General features: G+C 68.6%; 2 protein-coding genes across 2 annotated transcripts; both read left to right on the top strand.

Annotated features, from left to right (window-relative positions):
* The first annotated feature begins 719 nt into the window (after positions 1-719).
* Positions 720-15,439, top strand: ITGA3 (integrin subunit alpha 3). The gene is given in 27 exon segments (XM_054224626.1): positions 720-985; positions 7,194-7,315; positions 7,400-7,482; positions 8,215-8,464; positions 8,677-8,760; positions 9,053-9,260; positions 9,517-9,710; positions 9,988-10,076; positions 10,192-10,251; positions 10,253-10,329; positions 10,535-10,621; positions 10,708-10,775; positions 11,016-11,152; positions 11,457-11,603; positions 11,687-11,784; positions 11,944-12,109; positions 12,207-12,275; positions 12,365-12,444; positions 12,696-12,773; positions 12,958-13,060; positions 13,139-13,309; positions 13,438-13,551; positions 13,679-13,792; positions 14,023-14,121; positions 14,218-14,343; positions 14,896-15,058; positions 15,306-15,439. Coding segments are annotated over 26 exon segments (3,129 nt in total). The 5' UTR covers positions 720-791; the 3' UTR covers positions 15,007-15,058; positions 15,306-15,439.
* A 1,275-nt stretch (positions 15,440-16,714) lies between these two features.
* PDK2 (pyruvate dehydrogenase kinase 2) lies at positions 16,715-23,869 on the top strand. The gene is made up of 11 exons (XM_054224627.1): positions 16,715-16,868; positions 18,498-18,639; positions 19,792-19,863; positions 20,140-20,324; positions 21,196-21,285; positions 21,610-21,687; positions 21,810-21,886; positions 21,980-22,078; positions 22,206-22,313; positions 22,931-23,044; positions 23,141-23,869. Exons 1-11 carry the CDS (start codon positions 16,751-16,753, stop codon positions 23,279-23,281), a joined length of 1,224 nt encoding a protein of 407 aa, XP_054080602.1. The 5' UTR covers positions 16,715-16,750; the 3' UTR covers positions 23,282-23,869.
* The last annotated feature ends 244 nt before the right edge of the window (positions 23,870-24,113 follow it).

The raw sequence follows: 24,113 nt of genomic DNA on the forward strand, positions 1-24,113 counted from the left end.
CGCGGGGGGGCTGAGCTCAGGAGAGGGGGGTCCCATCCGAGGGGCGCTACCCCGCGGGGGGTCCTAACTTGGGAGTCCCATCCCGGGGAGGCGGATGCGACCCTGCGGGTCCCATTCCGGGGGGGGGGGGGGGGTCCTGACTTGGGGGTCCCATTCTGCGGGGGTGGGCTGCTCCTGGGTGTCCCGTCGCACGGGGGGTCCGATCCTCACGGGATCCAGTCCTCGGGGGTCCCATCCCATGGTGGGTCCCAGCCTGGGGGTCCCATCCCAAAGGGTCGATGCCGGGGGTCTGAGGTGGGGGGTCGCACCCACGGAGGTCCCAGATTGAGGGGGGGGGGGCCTAGCCCGGGGGTCCCAGCAGGGATGTGCCCTCCCGGGGGTCCCAGGGGACGGCGCAGGGCGCAGGGGGGGTGCTGGGGGGTAGCCCCCCCCCAGGGCGGGGACAGGGCGAAGGGGGGGGGTCCTTCTTTGTGTGTGGCGGGGGGGGGATGCGGTGACCCGGGGTGGGCGGGGCGTGTGCCAGCGCGCGTGCTCTCACCGCCTGCTGTGCACGCGCAGGTATGGCCCCGCCCCCCGGTGCGCACGCGCGGGAGCGGTTCCCCCCCGCGCCCCCCCCCCGCAGGTGCCCGGTGTGACGGCGGCGGGGGGGGGGGGCGGGGGGTGCGGCCCCTTTAAGGGGGGGTGCCCGGAAGGGCGCGCGCCCCGCCCGGCCCCGCCCCCGCCCCGCAGCGCACCGGCCCCGGTGGGGCGCGGTCCGTGCGGCGGTAGCGGGAGGCGGTGCGGGACGGGACATGGCGGGGCCACCGCCGCGGGCGCTGGGGCTGTTGCGGCTGCTGCCGGGGCTGCTGCTCCCGCTGCTCCCCGCCGCCGCCGCCTTCAACCTGGACCGCGCCTTCCCGGTGCTCAAGGAGGGCGCGACCCCCGACGGCTTCTTCGGCTTCTCGGTAGCGCTGCACTGGCAGACCGAGCGGCGGGAGCGCTACCTGTGAGTGCGGGGGTGGGGCACCGTGTCCGGGCTCTCGGGGGCTGGGAGGGGGGTCCAGGCAGGGGGGTCCCGGCGGGGGGAGCGGAGTCCCGGGGCTCGAGACGGGGGGTGTCCTTCGTGAGGAGGGGCGGGTCCCCCGTTGGGTGCGGGTCCCTGGGCCGTGCGGGTCCCCCGTGGGGCAGGGCGAAGGTCCCCAGGCTGTGCTGGCCGCCGAGGTGAGGCAGGAGGAGGAGCTGGAGGGGGGGGCTTTGGGTGCAGGGAGGGGGGTGTCCCGGGGGTCTAGGTGCTGAGCTGGGAGTGGGGGGCGTTGAGGGGGGGTGTCTCTCCCTCACCCCAGAGCCCTGAGCTCAGGGCGAGGGCGGGTATATGCTGTAAAATAGCTCCTCGGGTGTTTGCCAACTGCTCGTGGCTTTGCTTTGCACCCCTTTATCGAAGGGGTCCCATCCTGACCCTGGGGTTCTCCCCCTCCCCTTATTCCCCGGGTGCCGAGCGCCCACTGTGGGGTCCCTGTGCAGGACCCCGGTGACCTGGGGCAGCAGAGAGGGACACGCCGCAACAGCACCGGGGGACACGGAGCCTGGCAGCCACCCGGGGAGGTGGGGGCTGTCCCCACCCGCGGGGTCCCGGCTGGGCACCGTCTGCGGGCTGGTTGCAAAGCCCCTCGTGTCCCCCCTTTACCCCTGGCCGCCTCTGTCCCCATCCAGCAGCCCCCGGTCTGCCGGGGGGGTGGGGGGGGGGGGCCTGGGGAACCTGTTGAACTGTGGTTCCTGCTGCCGAGCGAAACCCCAACAAAAGCCCTTTTCAGCCGGCGCGTTCCCCGTGCAATCCCACCACTGTCACTCGCCGTGTCCCCTGCTGTCCCCCCAGCTCAGCTGGACCCCTCCCCCGCACGCGTGGGCAGCACCCCATCCCTCCTGGGCGGAGGTGCGAGTTGCATGTTCCTGCTGGGGAGAAGGCGTAGGGGTTGGGTTGGGTTTTTTTTCTCGCTTGAGGGCACAAGTTTTTGCTGGCTCGCCCTCCCGTGGAACTCCTGGCTGGGGGGGGGGGGGGGGTGGCCCTTCGGAGACCCAGAGGGCTCCCTCTTTTCCGCCGTGCCCGTGGCGGAGGGACCGATGGCAGCTGCTGGACCGAGGCATCTGCTGCTCCACATTCCAGAGATGCATTTCGGCCGCTCGCCCCGCCGTGGGACGTCTTGTTGTTGCTCCTGTCCAGGAGGGAGTGAAGCCGTTCCCTGCGGAGCAGCTGGGGGGGGTGCAGGACCTGGCTCAGCCCCCCGGAACCCCTTCTCCCCGTGGGGACACATTGGCTCCCATCCATGTCTGGGTTCCCAGAGCTCCAGTGGTATCGGAGCTGCTGGCGGGGGGACACTGAGGTCGGGGTCCTGGCTGGCGCTGGGGCGGATCGCCTTGTCCATCTTCACGAGATGTTGGTGGTGGCCGTCACTGCGATTTGGGGGGGTTTTGGGGGGTGTTTGGCCCCGGCAGGGGTTAGCGATCCCCTGGCGTGGCCCACGTGGCCCGTGCGTGTCTGAGCGTGATGCTGGCGAGGCGCGGAGGCTCTGCCGTCCGCGGTGGGGGGGAAACAGTTTTAGAGTGTGAAACCCCTGGGGGATTTGCACCCACTTTCCCTGGGAGCCCTCTGCTGCCTGGCCCCATTGCGGGGAGACAGGGCACCCTTGTCCTTGGGGGTGCCCATTGTCCCCAACCTGGGGTGTCAGTCGTTCTGGGTGGATGGGGGGGGTCACGCCGGCACAGGCGTGCTGGGGGTGGTGAGCCAGGGCTGCAACCCTTTGTGGGGGGGGGAGGCGAACCCGCTCCCCTCCCTCAACCACAGGGGCTCCTGCTGCCCTTTGCTCGCCAGGCATGCCCGCGCAGGTGGGGACAGGAAAGGGATGCTTCCTGACACCATCATCCCTGCCAGGGGGGTGTCCCGTGTTTTTTTTGGAGGGGGAATCTCTGCCTGGCCTTGCCCTGATGCCGCTTTGGCCGTGGGATGTGTGGGGCTGGCGGTGGGGCGAAGAGGGATGCTCCGGAGCAGGGCTGGCATTCCCCACCTCTCGCCCACGTGGGAAGAGCCGCTTCCTGGCTGGGCGCTGGCGGGGGGCCAGGCTGGCACGGCACGGCTGGCACGGCACAGCCGGCATCATGCCAGAGTGTCCCCCTCTTCCTCCTTCCCCGCCCCCCACCCCCCCTCCCTCGCTGCCATGTTTTTCGTGTCCCGGAGCTGTGCCCATGCAAAGGTTTGTTTGCTCGCTCCTCCCCGGGCCAGGTGAAGGCAAGGTGGAAGCGTTATCTGCCTCCCCGAGATTAAGAAACTCCTTCAGCTGCCAGTGCCAGATCCGACTGCTCCCATGGTCTCCGCTAGGGTTCGGCTCATGGCTGCGCTGGTGGGACCCAGCGGTGCCAGGAAAACCCGACCCATGCAGGTTTGGGGGGTCCCTGAATGACATGGGGAAACTGAGGCACGGTGCATCCATGCCGGGGAGGCAGGAGGCAGCACCCACACCTGCAACGCTCTGTGTGCCTCAGTTTCCCTACTGTCTGCGAGGGGGAGCGGGAATCTGCCCGATGCTCAGGCATCCTGCTGGTCCCAGCTGGCCGGTAGGGAGGAGGAGAGCGGGGCCGGCAGAATTCCCAGCTTTCCCTCCCCCTCGGTTGGTTTTCTGCCGGTTGCCAGAGCCGGCCTGGCCGCACTCCCCCTGCCTTGGCTGGGGGCCGGTGAAAGCTGCCGGGGTCCTGTGGGGCTGCGGCTCCTTGGCAGGCCTAGGGGGGACGGATGCGTCGGGGCCAGCATCCGGGGGGGGTCATCCATCCGTCCATGCATCCATCCCTCGCTGCTCTGAGGAGCCGTCTCTTCCCCCTCTCCCGTCTCCTTTCCCGCATGGGCATCAGCAGATCTGCCTGCTCAGGGCTCCCGGGGAGGGGGGGGAAGTCAATCACTGCAGGCCCCCCCCATTGTAAATGTAGTGGTACTGGGGGGGTCGGGGGGTGGTGGGTGGTTTGGGGCTGGCCTGGAGCAGTGACTCTTGAGCAGGGGTGGGCTGTGCTGGGGTCACCCCCCAGTTACCCACCTTTGGGGGGTCGGGGGGGTTGTTGGGGGCTGGACCCCCCAGCCCCATCGCGGAGCTGAGATCTCAATCCCTGAGCTTGCTCCAGCCCCGGGGTGGGGGGAGGTTTGGGGTGTGAAACCCTGGGGGGGGGATCCCCACAGCCCTGAGCCGGGTGCTGCCTGCGGGGATGGGGTGGGATGTGCCGGAGCCCCCACCCTCCTGCCCCTCGGCGCTCGTCACCCCTCCAGCGTGTCGGGAGATGGATGAGGTGCCGCGCGCGCTGCCCAGCTGCTCTCCGAGGGGGGAAGTGGGGCCGGGGAGGTGTTTGGGAGCCCCCCTGTTGCTGACCCCAGCCCGCCATCGGGCCGGATCCCCCTTCGCCATCCTCCTCACGCCTCTCCCACGCTGGGGGCGGATGAGTTTCGGGGCTGGTCAGTGCCCCGGTGCCGAGACCATCCGGCAGCCGCCTCTCCCAGTTCAGCCAGCGCTGGCAGGGAGCCCCCCCACCACCATGTGTGTCGTTCTCCCCCCAACCCTGGTTTACCAGGGCGGATTAGGATGGGGCATGGCCTCTCGCATTCCTCCTCCCTCCCTCCCCGGCCTCCCCCTCTCGCTGCTCTTTGACCGTCCCGGGGGTGTCTGAGCACAAAGCCTGGGCTGAGCCCCATCTCCTCACATCCCGTTCCCCCCCCCCCCAGCCCGGGTGGGACCAGTGCCACAAACTGGTCCTGGCCTCCCCAAGACGGGAGCCTCAGCATCCCAGCTCCTGGGTCTCGATGTAGCTGGGCTCTGCATGGCACCCTGGGGCATGTGTAGGTGGGGGACACCTCTGCATGTCCCCCCCCCCCGCTCTGGTGGGGCTCAGAAGCCCCCAGCGTCCCACGGACACCCCCCCTGCCCTGGGAGCAGAGCTTGCGGGTGGGCTGCTGTGCCGGGAAGTCGGCTGGAGGCAGTGAGACGCCGGAGCCGCTTGGCTTGGGCCGGCTCCCCCCTCCCCGGGACCCGCGGGGCACGGCCGTGAGGAGCGATGGTGGTCGGGAACGGCTTCGCTTGGAGCTGGGGTCCGGCCGAGCCGGGACCACCCGGGGAGGCTGGGGGCTGGTCCCGGCCGTGGCATGCCCCGACGAGGGGCCGTATGCGTGTCCCTGTCCCCAGGAGCCGTGCTCACGGTGGGGCAGCACCCCAGGGGTGCGGGTCCTGCTGGGGCCAGGTGGCAGGACCCCCCCCCGAGTTCTCCCTCCAGCCCTGAGTCACTTCCCCTCCAGATAAATGGGCACAATGGTGCCCCTTGTCCCCCCCGCCACGTCCCTCAGGTGTATGGGGTGTGGGGGGCAGGAATTAGGTGGGGGGCAGATTCCTTTGCTCCAGGTTGGAAAAAGTTGGGAGGAAACAACCTTGCCTTCGCACCTGGGGGGGTCCCGCTTTCCGAGGGGGATGTGGATGCCGCTGCCACCCCCAGCCCAGCATTCCCAGGGGGAGCTGCCCCCCATTGCACCCCTTTGGGGGCTCTTCTGTGAGTGATGCCATGGCCCCCCCCCCCCCGCCACCTGCAGCATCTGTCTGACTCAGCTGGAGCGATGCTGCCGGCGGTGCCCATCGGCGGGCGCGGGGGGCCCCGACATGCCGGTGCGGGGGCTGCCTGGGGCCCCGCATTCCTCCTGCGCCTGGGCTTTGAGTCAGCCGCCCGGCGCTGCCCGGACGCGCCCGCGCTGCCCTCGCACTGCTCAGCCCTGCCCGGCGCAGCCTCCCCGCGGCTCCCGGCGCGCCAGCAGCGGGATGGGGACAGCCGGAATTGTCCCCTGTCCTCACCGGTGGCAGGGCTGGCCAGGCTGAGAACCGACCAACTCGTTACCCCAGTGACCTGTGATAAGGTCTGGGGGCTGTGGCGGCTACCTGGGTGCCTTGTGTCCCCCCCCGGCAGCCCGCCTGTGAGCAGGGACGCGTTTCCTCTGCTGGCATGGTGTGGCCGTGCCTCCTCCACGCCATTGTCCTCACCATCCCGAAGGACTTCCCGGCGGAAAGGCTGGCCCTTTCCGGAGCTCCCTGGGCATGCCAGGTCCTCCTGCTGTCCCCCAGCCCCACGGCAGGGCTGTGGGGGACAGGACCCACTACCTGGGGGTCCTGCTCTTCCCGTGGGTTTTGGGGGGGTTCAGGTGGGTGCTGGGGTCCCTTCAGCATCCCCTGCACCGCGGGGGGGGGGGTAGCGCACGTGGAGCTGGGCGGCGGGGGTTGTGTCTCCAGCCGGGGCACCCCCCCCAGGGATGCCGATGTCCTCCCCGCTGCATGGCACTGCCATGACTCAACCGGGATGTCTCTGCCCGCCCTGGGGCCTGAGTCACCCCCGGAAGGGTGCTGGCACCCCCGGCACCCCCCGGAGCGGGTGGAGGCAAGCCCGGACCCCTCCCGGGAAGGAGGACACGTGTGCGCCCTTCCCTCTCCCGGGGTCTCTTCCCATCCCGGTTCCTCTGACGTTCCCTGGCATTCCCTGGCACGGCGGCGGGAAGCCTGTCTGCCGGACACGCCGCAGCTGCGCCGCGGGGGCCCCGGCCTCGCCGCCGGCTCAAAGGTTGGCCGGGAAAAGGGCTGCGGCTGTTTACACAGCCCGGGGGGGCCCCGCGCTGGCGGCGGCTGGATCGTGCCGATGGGCTCCCCGCTTTGCCGTCCCGGCGAGTGCAGTTTGCCAGCGTCAGCCTGACCCCCTGTTCCTGCATCCCCTCGTATGCCGGGATGGGGGGGCTCAGCTGTGAGCCCGTGCTGGCATCGGGTCCTGCGAGGAGGCGGCAGGGAGCATGTCCGTCAGTCTGTCCCCCCTGCCCAGAGGGGCGTCTGTCCCTTTGCTGCCCTTCCAGCGCTCTCCTGCACCCACGTGCCGGGGGCGAGCGGCTGGTTGCTGCCACCCTGTGCCCACCCAAGGGGACCCCCCCTTCCTGCTCCAAAGATGGGGTTGGGGGTCCCCTGTCCTCTCCGCCTTCATTTGGGGGTGTCAAGGTGTGACGTGCTCCGGGGATGCATCTCCCGTCCCCCCGGAGTGTGTCCTGGCCACCATCGCACCCACCACCCCCTCCCCGGGGTAGCCAGCCTGGTTTTGCACCCCCAAAAGTGATGCGGAGGGCACTGGGGTGGGTGGACCCACTGCCCCCCTGTTTTCTGCCCCCCCAGGCTGCTGGTCGGGGCCCCCCGAGATGTGGAGCCGGCGAATGGCACGCGGACGGGCGCCGTCTACGCCTGTCCCCTCACCGCCTCCACGAGCGACTGCCAGCGGCTCGACATCCAGTTGAAGAGTACGTGGGCACCCCAAAACACCCCCCGGCACGTGGGGGCTCTGGGGGGGGTCCCCACTCTCACGCTGTCTCTCCCTCACCCAGGTGAGCCGGACAAGGCCATCATCGATGACATGTGGCTGGGGGTGACGGTGGCCAGCCAGCGGCAGCCGGCCGGGAGGGTGCTGGTGAGTCCACGTGCACCGCAACGTTTCACACGCCTGTGCTGGTGCCGAGATGCCGCCTCGCACGGCTGCGCCAGGGAGCTGCTGGTCCTTTCAGGTGTCCCCAGCATGGTGGCACCAGGCAGGCACTGCAGGGCTTCCCCTGTCACCTCCCTCTCTGCCTGTCCCCTGGGGCGGGGAGCTGTGGGGCGACGGGGTGCAGGGACCCCTCTCCTGGCAGGGTGTACTGGTGTGGACGGACCGGCGCTCTCGGGAGCATCACAGGGATGTCTCAGGTGCTTTCGGGAGTATCTCAGGTGCTCTCAGAGTGTCTCAGGAGCATCTCAAAGACATCTCAGATGCTCTTGGGAGCATCTCAGGGACATCTCAGGAGCTCTCGGGAGCATCTCGGGAGCATCTCAGGGACATCTCAGATGCTCTTGGGAGCGTCTCAGGGACATTTCAGGTGCTTTCAGGAGCCTCTCAGGTGCTCTCAGAGCATCTCGGGAGCTCTCAGGTGGCAGGACAGTATCGTGCCCTATAGCCCATCACACCCCAGGTAACGCTGGGCAACACCCCCGACGTCTGGGCTGCATTAATGGCAGGGCAGCGTCCCTGTATGCGGCCTGACACCAGGATCGGGGCAGAGGCAGCGCATGGGGCAGGGGGTGGTGGCCTCGGGGAAGGAGGGGGCCGTAGCCCCCCATTTTTAGGGGTGCCGCAGGCGCTGAGAGGGGTGCCGTGCTGTGCCGGCAGGCCTGCGCTCACCGTTACACCAAGGTGCTGTGGTCGGGCAGCGAGGACCAGCGGCGCATGGTGGGCAAGTGCTACGTGCGGGGCAACGACCTGCGCCTCAACATCAGCGACGAGTGGCAGACCTACCACAACGAGATGTGCAACTCCAACACCGACACCGACGAGACCGGCATGTGCCAGATGGGCACTAGCGCCGGCTTCACCGCCAACATCATCTATTTCGGGGCACCCGGTGCCTACAACTGGCAAGGTGTGTGGGGCTGGGGGGGGACGTCTGGTGCCCATACCCCCACGGGACACCCCCTCGTGCGTGCACGGCCACCTGTGTGTGCACGCACCTTGGAGCACACGCGCGTGTGTGTGTGCTCGCACGCACCGCAGGGGTGGAAGGGGAGCGGGTGCTGAGCTGGGGGCGAGGGGCTGTCCCCCCACTGTGGGGTTGACCCCCCCGGTCCCCACCAGGTACCGACTACATGCTGCAGCGGGAGATGTGGGACCTGCACGACTTCTCCTACCCCAACAAGAAGAATGGCAATACCTATATAGGTGTGCGGCAGCAGGGCAGGGGGGCTTTCCCCCACTCCCCCCCCCGCCACGATGGTTCCTTGGGGGGATTTGGGGCGAGGAGGAGGTTTGGGGGATGTGGACTTAGGGAGCAGCCTTGGGAGTGGATGCTGAAGGGTTATGGGGTTGGGGGGGGGGCGGGGCGGGCATAGTGTGAGCAGGGTGGTGGTGGTGACACCGTGGTGTTCAGGGTGTGATGGCGATGGGGGGGAACACGGGGATGGCGGGGGGTTCCCGTGCTGGCCCCCGCTCACCGTGGGGGGGTTTGCGGCAGGGTACACGGCGGAGGTGGGCAGCGCGGTGCTGCAGCAGGACGCGGTGACGGTGGTGACGGGCGCCCCCCGGTACAAGCACACGGGCGCCGTGTACCTGCTGAGCCGCAGCCCCCAGCAGACGCTGCAGAGGAGCCTCCTGCTCCCCGGACACCAGGTCGGCTCCTACTTCGGCAGCGCCGTGGCCCTGGCAGACCTCAACAGCGACGGGTGAGGCCGGGGGGGCCGGGACCCCCCCCAGCTCCAGGGGGTTGGGGGGGTGGGTCTCTCCTTGGGCATCCCACAGCTCGAGGGGGTCTCTGTGGGTCATAGCATGGGGGCGCAGCTCCAGGGGTGGGGGGATCGCCAGCTTTTTTTTAGGGGGGCCATCTTTTTGTGGGTCTGGGGGGTGGTCCCCTCTGCTTCTGGTGTGTCGGGGGGGGTGGTGTCACAGGCCCCAGCCCCAACCGGCCCCTCGGCCCCACAGGTGGCAGGACCTGGTGGTGGGAGCCCCCTACTACTTCCAGCGCAAGCAGGAGGTGGGGGGCGCAGTCTACGTCTACATGAACGAGGTGGGGGGCTTCCAGCCCCACCCCAGCCTGGTCCTCACCGGTCCCAGTTACTCCGCCTTCGGTTTCGCCGTGGCCAGCATCGGGGACATCAACCAGGACGGCTTCCAGGGTGAGGGGCTGGGGACCCTCGAGGGGGGAGCCATGGTGGGGGGCACAGCAGGGCTGCCTTGGGGGTGTGTGTGGGGGGTCTTCAGCTAGGAGGGGATCCCACTTGAGGGGCTGCGTTGGGTCTCTGGAGAGGTTTGGGTGAAGAGGAGGAGATGGGGGGGATCTTGGTTGTGGGGGGTGTTCATGGAGGAGAGGGGCTGGGTGAGAGTTGGGTGTGGGGGGATTGAAGATGACGACCCTCGTCCCCTGTGGGGCTGACCCTCCTCTTCTCCCCACAGACATCGCTGTGGGGGCTCCTTTCGAGGGTCCCGGCAAGGTCTACATCTACCACAGCAGCGCGGAAGGGCTGCTGGACAAACCCCGGCAGGTACCGGCCCCGTGGGGACCCCTCGCCCAGCATCCCGGACCCGGGGTGCAGCGGGTAGGTGCCCGGATCTATGGGGATGGTGAGCAATGGGTGACACCACCCCCCCCAAATCCAGGTGATCAGCGGGTTGGATCTGGGCCCCGCCAGCACGCGGACCTTCGGATACTCGCTGAGCGGGGGGGGTGGACGTGGACGGTAACTTCTACCCCGACCTCCTGGTGGGCAGCTTGGCCGAGAGGGTGGTCCTGCTCAGGTAAGGGACATGGGGACAGCGGGCATCCTGCAGCCCTCTGTCCTCCCTGCCACCTCCCAGGGACGGATCCTGCCTCTGCCAGCACCCCCCGAGGTGGGCACGGAGCGATGTGCCCGGCTCCGGGAGCTGGCACCAGGCAAGGAGGAGCTGTGCCGCTGCGGGGGGCGTGGGGGGGGATGCTCAGCCGATCCCCGTCTCTGCCCAGAGCTCGGCCCGTCATCAACATCTTGAACAAGACCTTCACGGTGACCCCCAGCAAGGTGGACCCTGCCCGGTGCACCCCCGATTCCTGGTGAGACTCCCCCCGGTGCAGCCGGTCCCGCTTGCGGCACCGCGGTGCCGGCACCTCCATTCACGGCGCCCTTTCCCCCCCCCCAGCATCACGGTGACCGTCTGCTTCGCCTACAAGCAGAGCGCCGGGGACCCCAAGTACCAGGAGGAGATCAGTGAGTGCTGGGGGGGCGGGCGGGGGGTGTCCACCAGCACTTGTGCAAGGGTGTGGGCACACCTGGGGGGACACGCGTGTGTGTGCGGGGGGGTGTGAGCACAGGTTTGGGGAGGGCGTGAGCGCGTGTCGGCGTGTGTGGATGCACACGCGTGTGTGTGCAGGGGATACGCCTGCACAGGAGGGGTTGCGTTGGAGGCACGCACATGCGCGACGCCAACATCACTCCGCTCTCCCCCAGCCCTGGAGTACACCCTGGAGGCTGACAAGGACCGGCACCCCCCCCGCGTCAGGTTTTTGGGGACCCACTCTGCCACCTACCACGGCGTCTTCCCCATGCCCAGGACCCGCTGTGAATCCAAGGAGCTCCTGCTGCTGGTGAGCGTGTGTGTGTGCGCACGCGAGTACACGCGTGTTTGGCGTGCACTGCGAGTCCGTGGGGCTGGAGCTCCTGGAGATGGGGAGGTGGATGGCGGGGTGTGGAGGATTTTGGGAACAACAGGGCCAGGAAAAGAGGTGGAAATCCATCCATCCCTCCCTCCCTCCCTCTATCCATCCTGTGATGAGTTTGTTGGGTCTCGTCAGCAGGAGCTGGTACCCCAGTTGTGGCCGGCGGCTGCCTGGCTGCAGCTGGGGCCGGGGAGGGAGTCGGGGCTTTGCCGTGATTTCTGCCACCCCACAGGAGAACATCCGGGACAAGCTGCACCCCATCGTGCTCTCCATGAACTACTCGCTGGTGGAGAAGTCCAGGACCTTCCAGCTGGGTCCCCACTCCCTCGACGCCTTCCCTGTCCTCAACCAGGACCAGTCCCACGAGAACGAGACCAAGGTGCCGGGGGGGTGATGGAGATGCCGGGCTGAGACTCCCTGGGGGGCAGGAGAAGGCTCACGGGGACGTCCCTGTCCCTCCAGATCGAGTTCCAGAAGGAGTGCGGCTCCGACAACAAGTGCTACAGCAACCTCCAGCTCCAGAGCGGCTTCGTCACCGACCAGAACCAGCCCCTACCCAGGTGACAGCGGGTTCCTCCGTGTCCCCATCCACCTCTACCACCCGCTGTGCCACCCCTGTCGGCCGTGGGTCACCCCTCAGCCCCCCCCGGGCTGTGCCGGGGGAGAGGGGGAGTCTCTGTCGGGCTGAGGTGTGCTGAGCGGGGAGGGTCTCTGCGCAGGCTGAACGGTACCCAGGTGCTGCAGTACAGCCGGGACGTGCGGAAGCTCTACCTGAGCATCAACATCACCAACGTGCCCACCACCCCTTCCAACGGCGAGGACGCCCACGAGGCGCTGCTCAACGTCACGGTGCCACCCAGCCTGCTGCCCTCCTCCGTCCGCCCGGTAGGCGACGGCGTCCCCCTCCCCGGCTGCAGACGGTGCAAGAACCAGGGGGGGAGGGACTTCGCCGGGACCTTCCTCACCCTCTTCCCCTCCCCAGAGCGGAGCCTGTACGGTTGCAGAGACGGTGCTGTGTGAGCTGGGCAACCCTTTTAAGAGGAACCAGCGGGTGAGTGCTTCCCCCCCAGCCTGTTTTGGGGGTTCGGGAGGCAGGCGGGGTGGCCGGCTGAGCTGCTCCATGGTCTCTCTGCGCTGCAGGCAGAGCTGATCATCGTCTTCGAGGCCATTGGGATCATGCTGGACACGCGGGAGATCTTGGTGTGGCTGGATTTGTCCACGTGAGTGTCCCCGGGTGGGTGGGAGTGGGCTGGGAAGGGGGTGCCCGGAGCGATGGCGGCTCCTCTCGTGCTTGGTGGAATCGTGGTGGTGGATCGGGGTTGTACCCGGTGGCGTTACTGCTCCGGGAAGGACTGGGAAGCAGGGTGGGCAGGACGGGGACCCCACGGCTCCTGCTGGGGCAGGGGAGGGCTGCCCCACGCTGTCGGGGGCTGCTCGGCGGTGGGAGACACTGACCCCGGTGCCTTGGCAGGCAAAGCACCCAGGAGGACCTGCAGCCCGTGCTGGCCAAGCTGCTGGTGGACTACAGCATCCAGTCCTCGCTGGCCATGTGAGTGCAGCAAGGCTGTGTGTGTCCCCCCGGTCCCTCTGCGTCCCCTCCGTCTGCCCCACCTGAGTCTGGGGTGTCAGGAGTGGGCATGGCCCCCCCTGTGCCCCAGGAATGGGGCAGAGGGATGCTCTGGAGACGCTCCGTGCCACCTCTGCCCCCCTCGCCATCCCTGTCCCCCCCCCAGAGCCCCCTCCCACGCCCAGTCGCACTTCAGCGGGACGGTGGTGGGTGAGTCGGCCATGCGGAGCGAGCAGGACGTGGGCAGCCCCCTCGCCTTCGACTTCCAGGTGAGCCGGGGGGCGGCCAGTGCCCGCGGCAGGGGGGGTCGGGAACGCCGGGTCTCCATCTCCCGCTCTGCTCCACAGGTGACTACCAAGGGCGAGTCACTGGGCAACCTGGGCACCATCCTGCTTGGCTTCGAGTGGCCCTACGAGATCCCCAACGGGAAGTGGCTCCTCTACCCCACTGAGATCCTCGTCAACGGCAACGAGACCTGCCAGCCCCCCGGGGGGGTCATTAACCCCCTCAACCTCACCGTGAGTCACCTTGTCCCTGCTGCTCCGCAGGGATGTGTCCCTGCCCCACGGCGTGGGGACTTCCAGCCCTGTCAGCCCTGGGTGGGCAGAGCTGCCCAGGCTCTGACGGGGGTCTTTGCCCCCCCCAGTTGCTGGAGGACCAGGCTCCGTCCCGGCGGAGACGGGAGCTGGAGGCCCCCGAGCCAGCCGAGCCCCCCGTCACCCTGGCCACCGCCAAGAAAGCCAAGTCGGAGGTGGTGCTGGTGAGTGGGTGCTGCGGGGGGTGGGGTGGGGGTCCGGCAGCCCCCCACCGGCACCACTGTGCATGCTGCTGCTTGGCACCCGCGCTCTGGCTCCCCGCCGACACCCCCCTTCCCCCTCGTCTCCCAGAGCTGCTCCAAGGGCACCGCTCGCTGCGTCTGGTTCGAGTGCCCCCTCCTCCAGACCCAGCACCCCACCACCTTCAGCGTCCGCGCCCGGGTGTGGAACAGCACCTTCATCGAGGTCAGTGCGGCGCCGGCTGGGGATGGGGGGGCACGTGGGGGGGACAGGGCCGGGCTGCTCCCTTGGGGACAGTGCTGAAACAGGGCACCGAGTTTGACAGGCCTCAGCCCAGCGGCTAACACCCATCCCTTACCCCTTCTGTCACCCACATCCCCCTATTCCATCACCAATGTACCCCCCCCCTTCCCTTATCCACGTCCCCCCCCTCTCCATCGTCTGTGCACCCCCAGGAGTACAGCGATTTTGACCGGGTGAAGGTGGACGGCACAGCGACGCTCTTCCTCCGGACCCACGTCCCCACCATCAACATGCGGAACCACACGGTGCGGGTGAGTGATGCCGGAGCCTCTGACTGGGACGGGCTGGGGGGCACTGGGGCCACTGGGAGCTCTTCCCACTGACGAGGCTCTTCTCGGCCCTCCCAGTTCTCCGTGGACGTGGACTCGGAGCTGACGGAGGAGCAGCCGGCCGAGATCGCGCTGTGGCTGGTGCTGGTGGCGGTGGCGGCCGGGCTGCTGCTGCTGGGGCTGATCATCCTCCTGCTCTGGAAGGTGAGGGGGGGCCCAGATCCCCCTCCCAGGGAGGGGGTGCAGGAACCCTGCTGAGACCTGACGGGCTTGTGTCACCGGTGGCTGCCATCCTACCTGCCTGGCTGCGGGATGCTCGGGAGCGGCGGGTGGAAGGTGCCCCCCCAAGGGTGGAAGGTGCCTGGCTGCCAAGCGATGAGGAAGAGGAGCAGAGAGAACCCCGACTTTCCCCCCCCCCAGTGCAAAACATTTTGGGAGCTGCAAAAAAACCCCACGCAAAGCAGGGCTGGGTGGTGGCACCTCCTTGCCCCATGGCTCCCACCTCCCCCTGTTCTGAGGGTCTGGGAGGTCTCCAGCCCCCTGGGACCCCCCTGACTCCCCTGGGGACCCCCCCTGGCTCCCTGGGACGCCACTCTCCGGCCAGGAGGGGTTTCGTGGGTCTGCAGGGCCACCCACCCACAGCATCCCCAGGGGTGAGGGTGCGATGGGGCAGCTCGCCGCCCCGCGGGGGTGGCCAGGAGCGCCCCCGTCCCCTCTCCCGTCCCCCCCTGACCGCTGTCACCTCCTTCCTCGCAGTGCGGTTTCTTCCGGCGGGCCAACACGCGGGCCATGTATGAAGCCAAGGGGCAGAAGGCAGAGATGAGGATCCAGCCGTCGGAAACCAAGCGGCTGACGGATGACTACTAGTTGGGGGGGCAGCCCCGCTGCCCCCCCTCCGGGTGCCCACGCCACCCGCTTGGTAATGCCCCGCGGGGCCGGCTGCAGTGGCATCTTCCTCCTCTCCTCTTCCTCACTGCCTCATCTCTCCCGCTGGACCCTATGGGGTCCCTATAGGGCACAAGGGGCTCCGCGGGGGTCTCTCTCCAGGACTGCTGCTCCCTTTGCCTCTGCTCTTTGCCGGCTCTGGGGGTCTCTCTCTCTCTCCTTCACCCTCCGGTGTCACCCCCCAGCCCCACGCTGACCCTCTCCCCTCCCTCTCCCCGCAGTGCCACTTCTTCCAGCGGACCCGCTACTACCGGATCATGCCCAAGTACCACGCCGTGAGGATCCGGCAGGAGCAGCGCTACCAGCCTGGTGGCCTCCTGCCCCGCCGCCGCAAGAAACACTGGGTGACCAAGTGGCAGGAGCCGGAAAAGTACTACTGACCCCCCTGCCCGCCCCCCCCGGCCCCCTGTGCCAGGGGAGCACCAGGGCCGGTGTTTTTGACTTTGCACAAGTGCATCTCTCCCTGCCCAAATCCCCCTCCCCTCCTTCGGATGCGGCTGCATCTCAGCGCTGGCTTCTGCCTGCTCCTCTCCGCTTGCCCGGGCTCGCAGCCCCGCTCTCGCACGCTCGTGCCTTGCACGCTCAGGGGGACGCGCCCCCCCCCCATCCCCTGAGGTGACCACTGCTGGTCTCAGAGTGCCTTCTCCCCGCCATCCTGCGCAGACACTCCTCCCGCCGTGTCCCGCACACGTCCTTGCACCCTGGGACCTGTCCTCGCAGGCCGGGACACATCCCTGCACATCAGGACACGTCCTTGCACGCGGGACACGCTCGCCCCACACCCCCCGCCCATACACCCCCCCTTCCCTCGGCACTGGGTACATGCTGTGGTGGGGAGGGGGGGTGGTGGGAGCTCGTTCCTTCCTCCCCTGCCGCCGCCTCCTCCCCAAAGTGGTGCAGGGGCCCGATCCTGCATGTTCACAATCCCCCCCCTAGTCTGCATCAGACGCAGCTTTGGCTTGGGGGGGGTGCAGAGCGTGAGGTTGTGTCCCCTCTGCCCGCAGCCTCATCTCCTGGGGTCTGTCCCACGCCACGGACGCTGCCCCGCGGGTTAAGTTATTCCGTGTCTCTCCTCGGCGTTTTGGTGTTGAGCCCCGTAGCGCGGTCGGTACTGGGGGCTGGGGGGTTCCCTTCCCCCCCCACCCCCCGCTGGGGCCAAATAAAGCCTCGCTCTGGGATTTGTAACCTCTTGTCTCCGCCGAGTCCTGGCTGACGGCATGATGGGGGGTGCGGGCTGGTGGGGTGGGGTTTTCTTTTGCGGGGGGATACCCTGGGCAGAAAGGAGTGCGGGGGTGGGGGGGGCGGGCAGGGGTATTGGGGGAGAAAATGTCCCAGGGATCCCAGGGATATGGGGGGCTAGTAACCCAGAGGTATGGGGGGCGATGCCGGGGGCGGGGAGGGCTCAGCCCCCCCGGGAAGGGCTATCGGGGCGTCCCGGGCCATAAGGGCTTAAGCGGCGGGTCGGCTCCGGGCGCGAAGGGGTTACAGCGGGGGGGCGTGGCCTCCTGGACACGAGGGGCGGGGCCAAGGCGAGGGGCGGGGTTGTGGCGGGGCGGGGCCGGCGGCAGGGCGGGCGCTGATTGGCGGCGGGGCGGGTTGTTTGCGCGCGGCGCGGCGGGGGCGGGGCGCGGCCGGGCCGGGGGCGCGGGGCCGGGCGGGGGTCGCCATGCGGCTGCTGCGGTGGCTGGGCAAGCGGGCGGCGCTGGCCGGCGTCCCCACCTACATCGAGCACTTCAGCAAGTTCTCGCCGTCGCCGCTCTCCATGAAGCAGTTCCTGGACTTCGGTAAACAGCCCCCCCGACCCCCCCTCAGCTCCACCGGGTGGGTACCCCGGGGGGAGACATCCCCCCCCCTTCCTCCCGGAATACACCCGGTGCGGGGAAATACCCCCCCCGGTATACGATAGATACTCCGTTTGGGGGTGGTGCTCCGGGGAGGGACCTCCGTGTACATCCCCCCCCCGCCCCCGGGAAGTACGCACCACCCCCCCCCCCCGGGAAATACGCCCCCCCGCACACCACCCGCCGTAAATAAATACCCGGGTGGGGAGGGGGGGCGGTGGGGGCCGCCCTCGGGGAGGGCCCTGCTCTAGTGGGTGTCTGGGCCTGGGTAACTATAACCCCCCCAAAATTACCCGGTTATTACTTGCGGGGGGGGGGGATGTTACCCCCCAGGTGTTCCCTGGCCCGGGTAAATTTCTCGCACCGCCCACACACACACACCCCCCCCCCGGGAAATCCCCGCTCCTGGGTAAATAACTGGGACTGGGAACATGGACTCTTCAAATGCACCTGCTGGGGGGGGAATTCCCCTCTGCCTCCCCCTATAACTACTCACGGGGGGGTGTCACCCCCCCGTGGGCAAGTAACGACCTGGGTAAGTACCCCCCTGGAGAACAGCTGGGTGGATATCCCCCCCCCCCCCTTGTCCCTCTGCATAAATACACCCCAGGTAAATACCCCCCCCGTGGGGTATCTTCTCCCCCCCCGTGGGGTATCTTCTCCCCCCCCGGGTAAATAACCACGTGTGGGGTACCTCCTGCCCCCTCCGGGTACATAACCTCGTGCGTAGGACCCCCCATCCGGGTGTTCCCTGCACCCCCTGGTCCCCCCCAGCTGGGTAAATACCCGCCTGGCCCCCCAGCACCCCCAGGGTGGGTGGCACAGGTCTCCCCCCGGGCAGACAGCCCGGGTAAATACCCCAGGGAGGTGGAGATCCCCCCACCCATCGCTGTCACCTGTCCCGGCCCCCCCGTGTGTCCCCCCTCCACGGCGGTTTTAATGTCACTGCTATATTTACCCGTGTCCGCACTGTGCCGTCCCAGGTCAAGGCTGGCGGCTGCGCCCTGGGGGTCCCCTGCCCGCCCCCACCCTGGTTCTGCCCCATCCCACCAGCACCAGGCCCCCCCTCGAGTCCTCTTCACGTTTGGGCTCCATCCCCTGTCCCTTGTCCCCAGGGATGTGCCCCTCCAGGGGTTCGGGGGCAGCTCTCCCCCCCGCACCTCGCCAGACACCGCTCCTGGCTGGGGACATCGTCCCAGGGACACCTTGGTGTGTCCCCGTGGCAGAGGCAGCCCCCACCCCAGTGCCACCGGGCTGAGGGTCTGGTTTGGGTGTCCCCAGCTCTGATGGTGGCCCAGGTCCTTCTCCCATCCGAGTCGCCCCCGGGGAGCTTCCAGCCCCAGTCTGGGCTGTACTGGGCTGTACTGGGAACCCACCCTGTTCTCCCACCAGGCTGAGCCTTGCCCCCCCGCCCCCAGCCCCTCCAGTGTTCTGGGGGACCCGCTGCCTCCTGCTCCGCTCCAGTCCCCCCAGTGTCCCCCAGTGCCCACCGGCAGAGGAGCAGGAGCAAAGCCAGCCCTGAGGCTGGGGGTGTCGAGCGGGGGCTCAGCCCGTGTCCCCCCCCCCCATCAGGCTCCAGCAATGCCTGTGAGAAGACCTCCTTCGCCTTCCTGCGCCAGGAGCTGCCCGTCCGCCTCTCCAACATCATGAAGGAGATCAACCTGCTGCCTGACCGCGTCCTGCACACCCCCTCCGTCCAGCTGGTCCAGAGCTGGTGAGACTGGGGGGGCTTGGGGGGGGGGCACTGCCACCACGGGTCCTGCTGATGAGGGTCCCGCCATTGTAGCTCGTGGGGGTCCCACCGCTGCTACTTGTGTGGGTCTTGCTGCCACCACAGGTCCCACTGTTGTTCATGGGTGTCCCACTGTTGTAGCTCAGGGGGGTCCCACCAGTAGCATTTGAACGGGTCCTGCTGCCACCACGGGTCCTGCTGCCACCACGGGTCCTGCTGCCAGGGGTCCCACTCCCGCAGGTCCCACCGTTGTCACCCAGAGGGTTCACACTGCTGTCATCTGCCTGGGTGCCACTGTGGGTCCCACCGCTGTCACCTGCACGTCTCCCATTGCCACCGTGACTCCTCCCACCGCCGTCGCTCAGGGGGGGTCCCGCTGTCACCACAGGTCCCACCACCACCACGCGTCCCACCGCTGCCACCGACCGTCTTCCCCAGCAGGTCCGGAGGGAGCTGCCGGGGGGGGGGGGCAGGGCGGGACAGGGATGGATGGATGGATGGCAGGGCCACCCAGCTGGTGCCGTGCCATGCCCTTGGGTGACAAGAGCTACAGGCCCTTTGGGGAGACCCCCATGCCAGCAGGGTGTCCCCAGCCACCCGGGGGGTCACCAGTGCCATCCCCATGTCCTGCCCCCCTGAAAGGGCCAAGCCGGCCCTGGTGGCTGGGGGGTCCGTGTCCTCGGGGGGAGTCTGGTTGTCCCTTTAAGTGCTGTCCCCCTGCCAGCGCGGGCAGCGTGAACCTTCTCCCAGTGCCACCACGTGACGTGTTGTTTGTGCAGTGTCCCCAGCCCCTGCCAGCACCGCGGGCGGCAGGACCCGGCCGTGCCACCTTCCCACAGCCCTCGGGGCAGGGGGGGGGCCACCCCAGATCACAGTGCTCCCCACCCCTTCGGAGGGGCTGCTGTCCCCACGTGTCCCCAAGGGCCACCATGCCAGCAGGGCGATGGGACAAGCTTGCCCCCCCCCCGCCCCAGGCACAGTGTGGTTTCATGGGGCAGCAGCGTTTGCGGGGGGAGGTCCTGGTTGAGGGGATGCTGAGCCCCTCTCCCTGCCCCAGGGCACCCTGCGCCCCCTGGGGTGTCCCCTTCTCTCTGGGGGGGAAACCGGGTCGGGGGTAACCGGCTCCTTCCCCAGGTACGTCCAGAGCCTGCTGGACATCATGGAGTTCCTCGACAGGGACCCTGAGGACCAGGCCACCCTCGGGCAGTAAGTTGGGGGGTGACAGCCTGTCCATGACACCCCTTGTCCCCGATCCTGGGGTGTCACCTCCTCCCTGACTCGCACTGGTGGGAGCTGGTGTCACCTGCACCCCACGTCGACCCCAAACTGCCCTCCCCACCCCGCCGTGCCCTGAGCGTCCCGGTGCCACCAGACTCTGCTCCGGGTTTTCCCCAGTGCCACCAGCTCCTGGGGAAATCCGGCCTGGCTCGGGGCTCTGCCCGGACCGGGTGTCCCCCGGCTCCATCCCCTTCCCCTCCCCAGGTTCACGGACGCCCTGGTCACCATCCGCAACCGGCACAACGACGTGGTGCCCACCATGGCGCAGGGTGTCATCGAGTACAAGGAGGCCTACGGGGACGACCCCGTCTCCAACCAGAACATCCAGTACTTCCTCGACCGCTTCTACCTGAGCCGCATCTCCATCCGCATGCTCATCAACCAGCACAGTGAGCGGCCCCGGGGGGGAACCCTGCGCCGGCACCCCCTGCCCCGCGTGTCCCCACCAGCCCTGGGCACCCTGGGGGTGTCCCCTGCCCTGGCACCCCCTGCCCCACGTGTCCCCACCAGCCCTGGGCACCCTGGGGGTGTCCCCTGCCCCGGCACCCCCTGCCCCGTGTATCCCCACCAGCCCTGGGCATCCCTGGGGGTGTCCCCTGCCCTGGCACCCCCATGTCCCAAGTGTCCCCACCAGCCCTGGGCATCCCTGGGGGTGTCCCCTGCCCCGGCACCCCCGTGCCCCAAGTGTCCCCACCAGCCCTGGGCATCCCTGGGGGTGTCCCCTGCCCCGGCACCCCCTGCCCCAAGTGTCCCCACCAGCCCTGGGCATCCCCCCACACCCCTCAGGAGCGTGGCCCCCAGTCCCAGGGATCCTGCCCCAAGCATCCCCCTGCCCCACATGTCCCCCCCCCTACCCCAAGTGTCCTCTCCATCCCCAGGGCTCCTGCCCCGAGTGTCCCCCCCAGCCCCAGGGCTCCTGCCCCGAGCAGCCTCACCAGCCCCAGTTGGCCCCCGGGCACATCCCAGCCCTGAGCTCCCCCCACAGCCCTGCCAGCGCCAGGCGTGCCCCCCAGCCTCAGCACCCCCCCATGCTCTGCCTGCTCCAGGCACCTTCCTGCCCTCAGGTGCCCCCCTGGTCCTGCCCCTGTGCATGTCCCTGTCCCCGTATGTCCCTTCCCCCCCACCCCTAGCCCAGGGAGGGGCACTAAGCCCAGCCTTGGGCACAGCCTGGGGTGGGGGGCCGTGGGGGTGGCCCTGGGTGTCTCTGGGGCTGGGGTGAGGTCCCTATTGCTCACCGTCCCCCCCTGTTCCCCTCCCCAGCACTGCTCTTTGACGGCAGCACCAACCCTGCGCACCCCAAGCACATCGGGAGCATCGACCCCCACTGCAGCGTGGCCAACGTGGTGAGAGGTCCGTGGGGACCGAGGGGGTCCCACCCCCACGGGGGGCATGAATGGGGAGGGGAGGGCGGAGGTGGGCAGTTGAAGGTTCCCCCCAGTCTTCCGCCCGACCCCAGGATCTGGTTGTTCGGGAGCCATTTGTGTCGTGAGTTTTGGTGGGCCTCAGCCAAGATGTCTGCGGTCCCCTGTACTTTGGGGTCACTTCAGAAGACCCCAAAATCTTCCTGGATCTGTAGGAATGGAAAATATTTGGAAGGGGTGGGGGAAAGGGGGTCCCAAATCCTCCCCTCACCTTCGTGCTGGGGGTGCTGACCCCTCTGCCTCCCCCTCCCAGATGCCTACAACATGGCCAAGCTCCTGTGTGACAAGTACTACATGTCCTCGCCCGACCTGGAGATTGAGGAGGTGAACGGTGAGGCCAGGCTGTGGGGGGGTGTCCCTATGGCGGAGTGGGGGGGCGCGGGAATTCTTGGGCGGCTGGTGGGGCGTTGGGGAGGATGACGATGCTGATGGACACTCTCCTCCTCCCTGCAGCGAGCAACTCCCAGCAGCCCATCAGCATCGTCTACGTGCCCTCGCACCTCTACCACATGCTCTTTGAGCTCTTCAAGGTAACCCCAGCCTGGGGTGGAGGGGGCAGGAGGGAGGTTGTGGGGGGCGGGGGGGGGGGGTCCCCTAAACCGCAGCCACCTCCGTGCCCGCAGAACGCCATGCGAGCCACCGTGGAGAGCCACGAGAACAGCCCGCGCCTGCCGGCCATCAAGGTGATGGTGGCCCTGGGCCAGGAGGACCTCTCCATCAAGGTGTGTAAGGGACCACCAGCTCCATCCCGGAGGGGTCCCCAAGCCCAGCTTGGGGGGTTCTTAGTTGGGGGGGGGGGGGCGGGGGCAGTTCGGAAGTGGGGTTGTCACCCCCCCACACGTCTTGCAGATGAGTGACCGGGGCATGGGCGTCCCCCTGCGGAAGATCGAGCGTCTCTTCAGCTACATGTACTCCACCGCTCCCACCCCACAGCTGGGCGCCGGCGGGGCCCCCCTGGTAGGTGCCCCTATGGTGGGTGCCACGGGGACCCCGCACGGCCCTGGGGGGTGGGGGACGGGTGCAGGTCTGCGGCTGGGGGTGGCCTGGGGACATTCCAGGGTGCCTGGGGGTGGTGTGGGGACATTTCAGGGTGGCATTGGGGGTGGCACGGGAAGGTTTGGGCTTGGCATGGGGACGTTTGGGGACATTCTGGGAGTGCCTGGGTGTGGTGTGGGGACATTTCAGGGTGGCTGGAGTGGTTAGGGGTGCTTTGGGGGTGGCACGGGGGGGTTGGGCTCGGCGTGGAGACTTTTGGGGACACTTAGGGGCAGCTTAGGGATGGGAGTGCCTGGGGGTGGGATGGGGGTGTTTCGGGGTGCCTAGGAGTGGCCTGCACATGCCTGGGAGCGGCATGGGGACACTTGGGTGTGACATGGGGACACTTTGGGGTGGTGTGGGGACGTTTGGGTGTGCCTGGGGAGGTTTGAGAGTGGTGTGGTGACCCCTGGAGGTGGCACTTGGAGGCTCGTGGGTGTGTGTGGCGCTACTTGGGGTGGTGCGGGGAGGCTTGGTGTCCCCTGGGGGTGCTGACCCCAGCACTGGGGACCCCCCCCCATCTTCCCCCCCCGCCCCAGGCCGGCTTTGGCTACGGCTTGCCCATCTCCCGCCTCTACGCCAAGTACTTCCAGGGGGACTTGCAGCTCTTCTCCATGGAGGGCTTCGGCACCGACGCCGTCATCTACCTAAAGGTGGGTCTTTCCCCCCCGGTTAGGGGGGGTCCATGGCCTCTGGGTGGGGGGTGGGGGGGCGCAGGGCCCTCCCCAGCCCCCCCGTGTCTCCCGCAGGCTCTTTCCACGGACTCGGTGGAGCGATTGCCGGTCTACAACAAGTCGGCGTGGCGGCACTACCAGGCTAGCCAGGAGGCGGGCGACTGGTGCGTCCCCAGCACCGAGCCCAAGAACACCTCCACTTACCGCGTCCCCTAGGGCCCCCCCTCCCCGGGGGCTCGCTGCCCCCTCCAGGCTGTCAATAGCCCCTGGGACTCCCCCCGGGGTGTCCCCCATCACCCCAGGGTGGTGTTTTATGCCGGCGTGGTGTTTTAGCATCCCGGTTCTGCCTCCCGCCGCCGCCGCGGCTGTTCGGGCTCACCGGGAAGCGTGTGAAATGTGGGGTGGGGGGGTCCCAGCCGGGTATGGGGTCCCAGCACCCCCCCCGCCTTGGTGGCACTTAGGTACGTAGCTGGGGGTGGCGTTGGAGCAGCGTGGAGGGGGTGGAGCCCCTGTTGCGTCCCCCCAGCCTTGGCACCCACCCTGGGGGGGTGCATCCCAGGGGCAGCAGGGGACTGGTCCTTCCCCAGTATGACCAGTAGCACCTCCCTGCCCCTCCAGCCCTGACAGGGTGGGGGGACCAGTCCCGAGCCCCCCCTGCCAGCTCCCTGCACCATCCCTGGTATTGCACTACTGAGCTGTTCTCACCTGCGTGTTCCCCCCGACCCCCGCACCCCCTGCACCGCCGCTGGGGTGGGTTCCCTACACGTGATCTGACCCCCCCGCGAACCTCCCACAGACCCCCCCGCTGTCAGTAAATTGGATGTTGACTGAGCTGCTGGCATGAAGTTTTAGTGTCTTGGGAAAGCCCCCTCTTTGTATTCTCCCCCCAACGCGGGTCACTGCCCCCCCCCCGGCCTCGCCATGCCTCAGTTTACCCACCCTGGGACCACCCGGGCTTGGGAGGAGGCCGCTGTGTCGCACCACCCTGGGCGCAGTCACAGGGTGGCACCTGGGGACGCAGGTCCTGGGCAGGAGCCATGCTCTGTGC

Source organism: Rissa tridactyla, chromosome 19, assembly GCF_028500815.1.
Source record: "Rissa tridactyla isolate bRisTri1 chromosome 19, bRisTri1.patW.cur.20221130, whole genome shotgun sequence".
Taxonomy (NCBI): Eukaryota; Metazoa; Chordata; class Aves; order Charadriiformes; family Laridae; genus Rissa; species Rissa tridactyla.

What these genes read in the sequence shown, in the direction of transcription:
- PDK2 (XM_054224627.1), top strand. Translation starts at nt 16,751, where the DNA reads ATGCGGCTGCTGCGGTGGCTGGGCAAGCGGGCGGCGCTGGCCGGCGTC. An exon ending in GTCCAGCTGGTCCAGAGCTG is followed by an intron (nt 18,640 to 19,791) that starts GTGAGACTGGGG and finishes CTCCTTCCCCAG; the next exon opens with GTACGTCCAGAGCCTGCTGG. An exon ending in TGCTCTTTGAGCTCTTCAAG is followed by an intron (nt 21,887 to 21,979) that starts GTAACCCCAGCC and finishes CCGTGCCCGCAG; the next exon opens with AACGCCATGCGAGCCACCGT.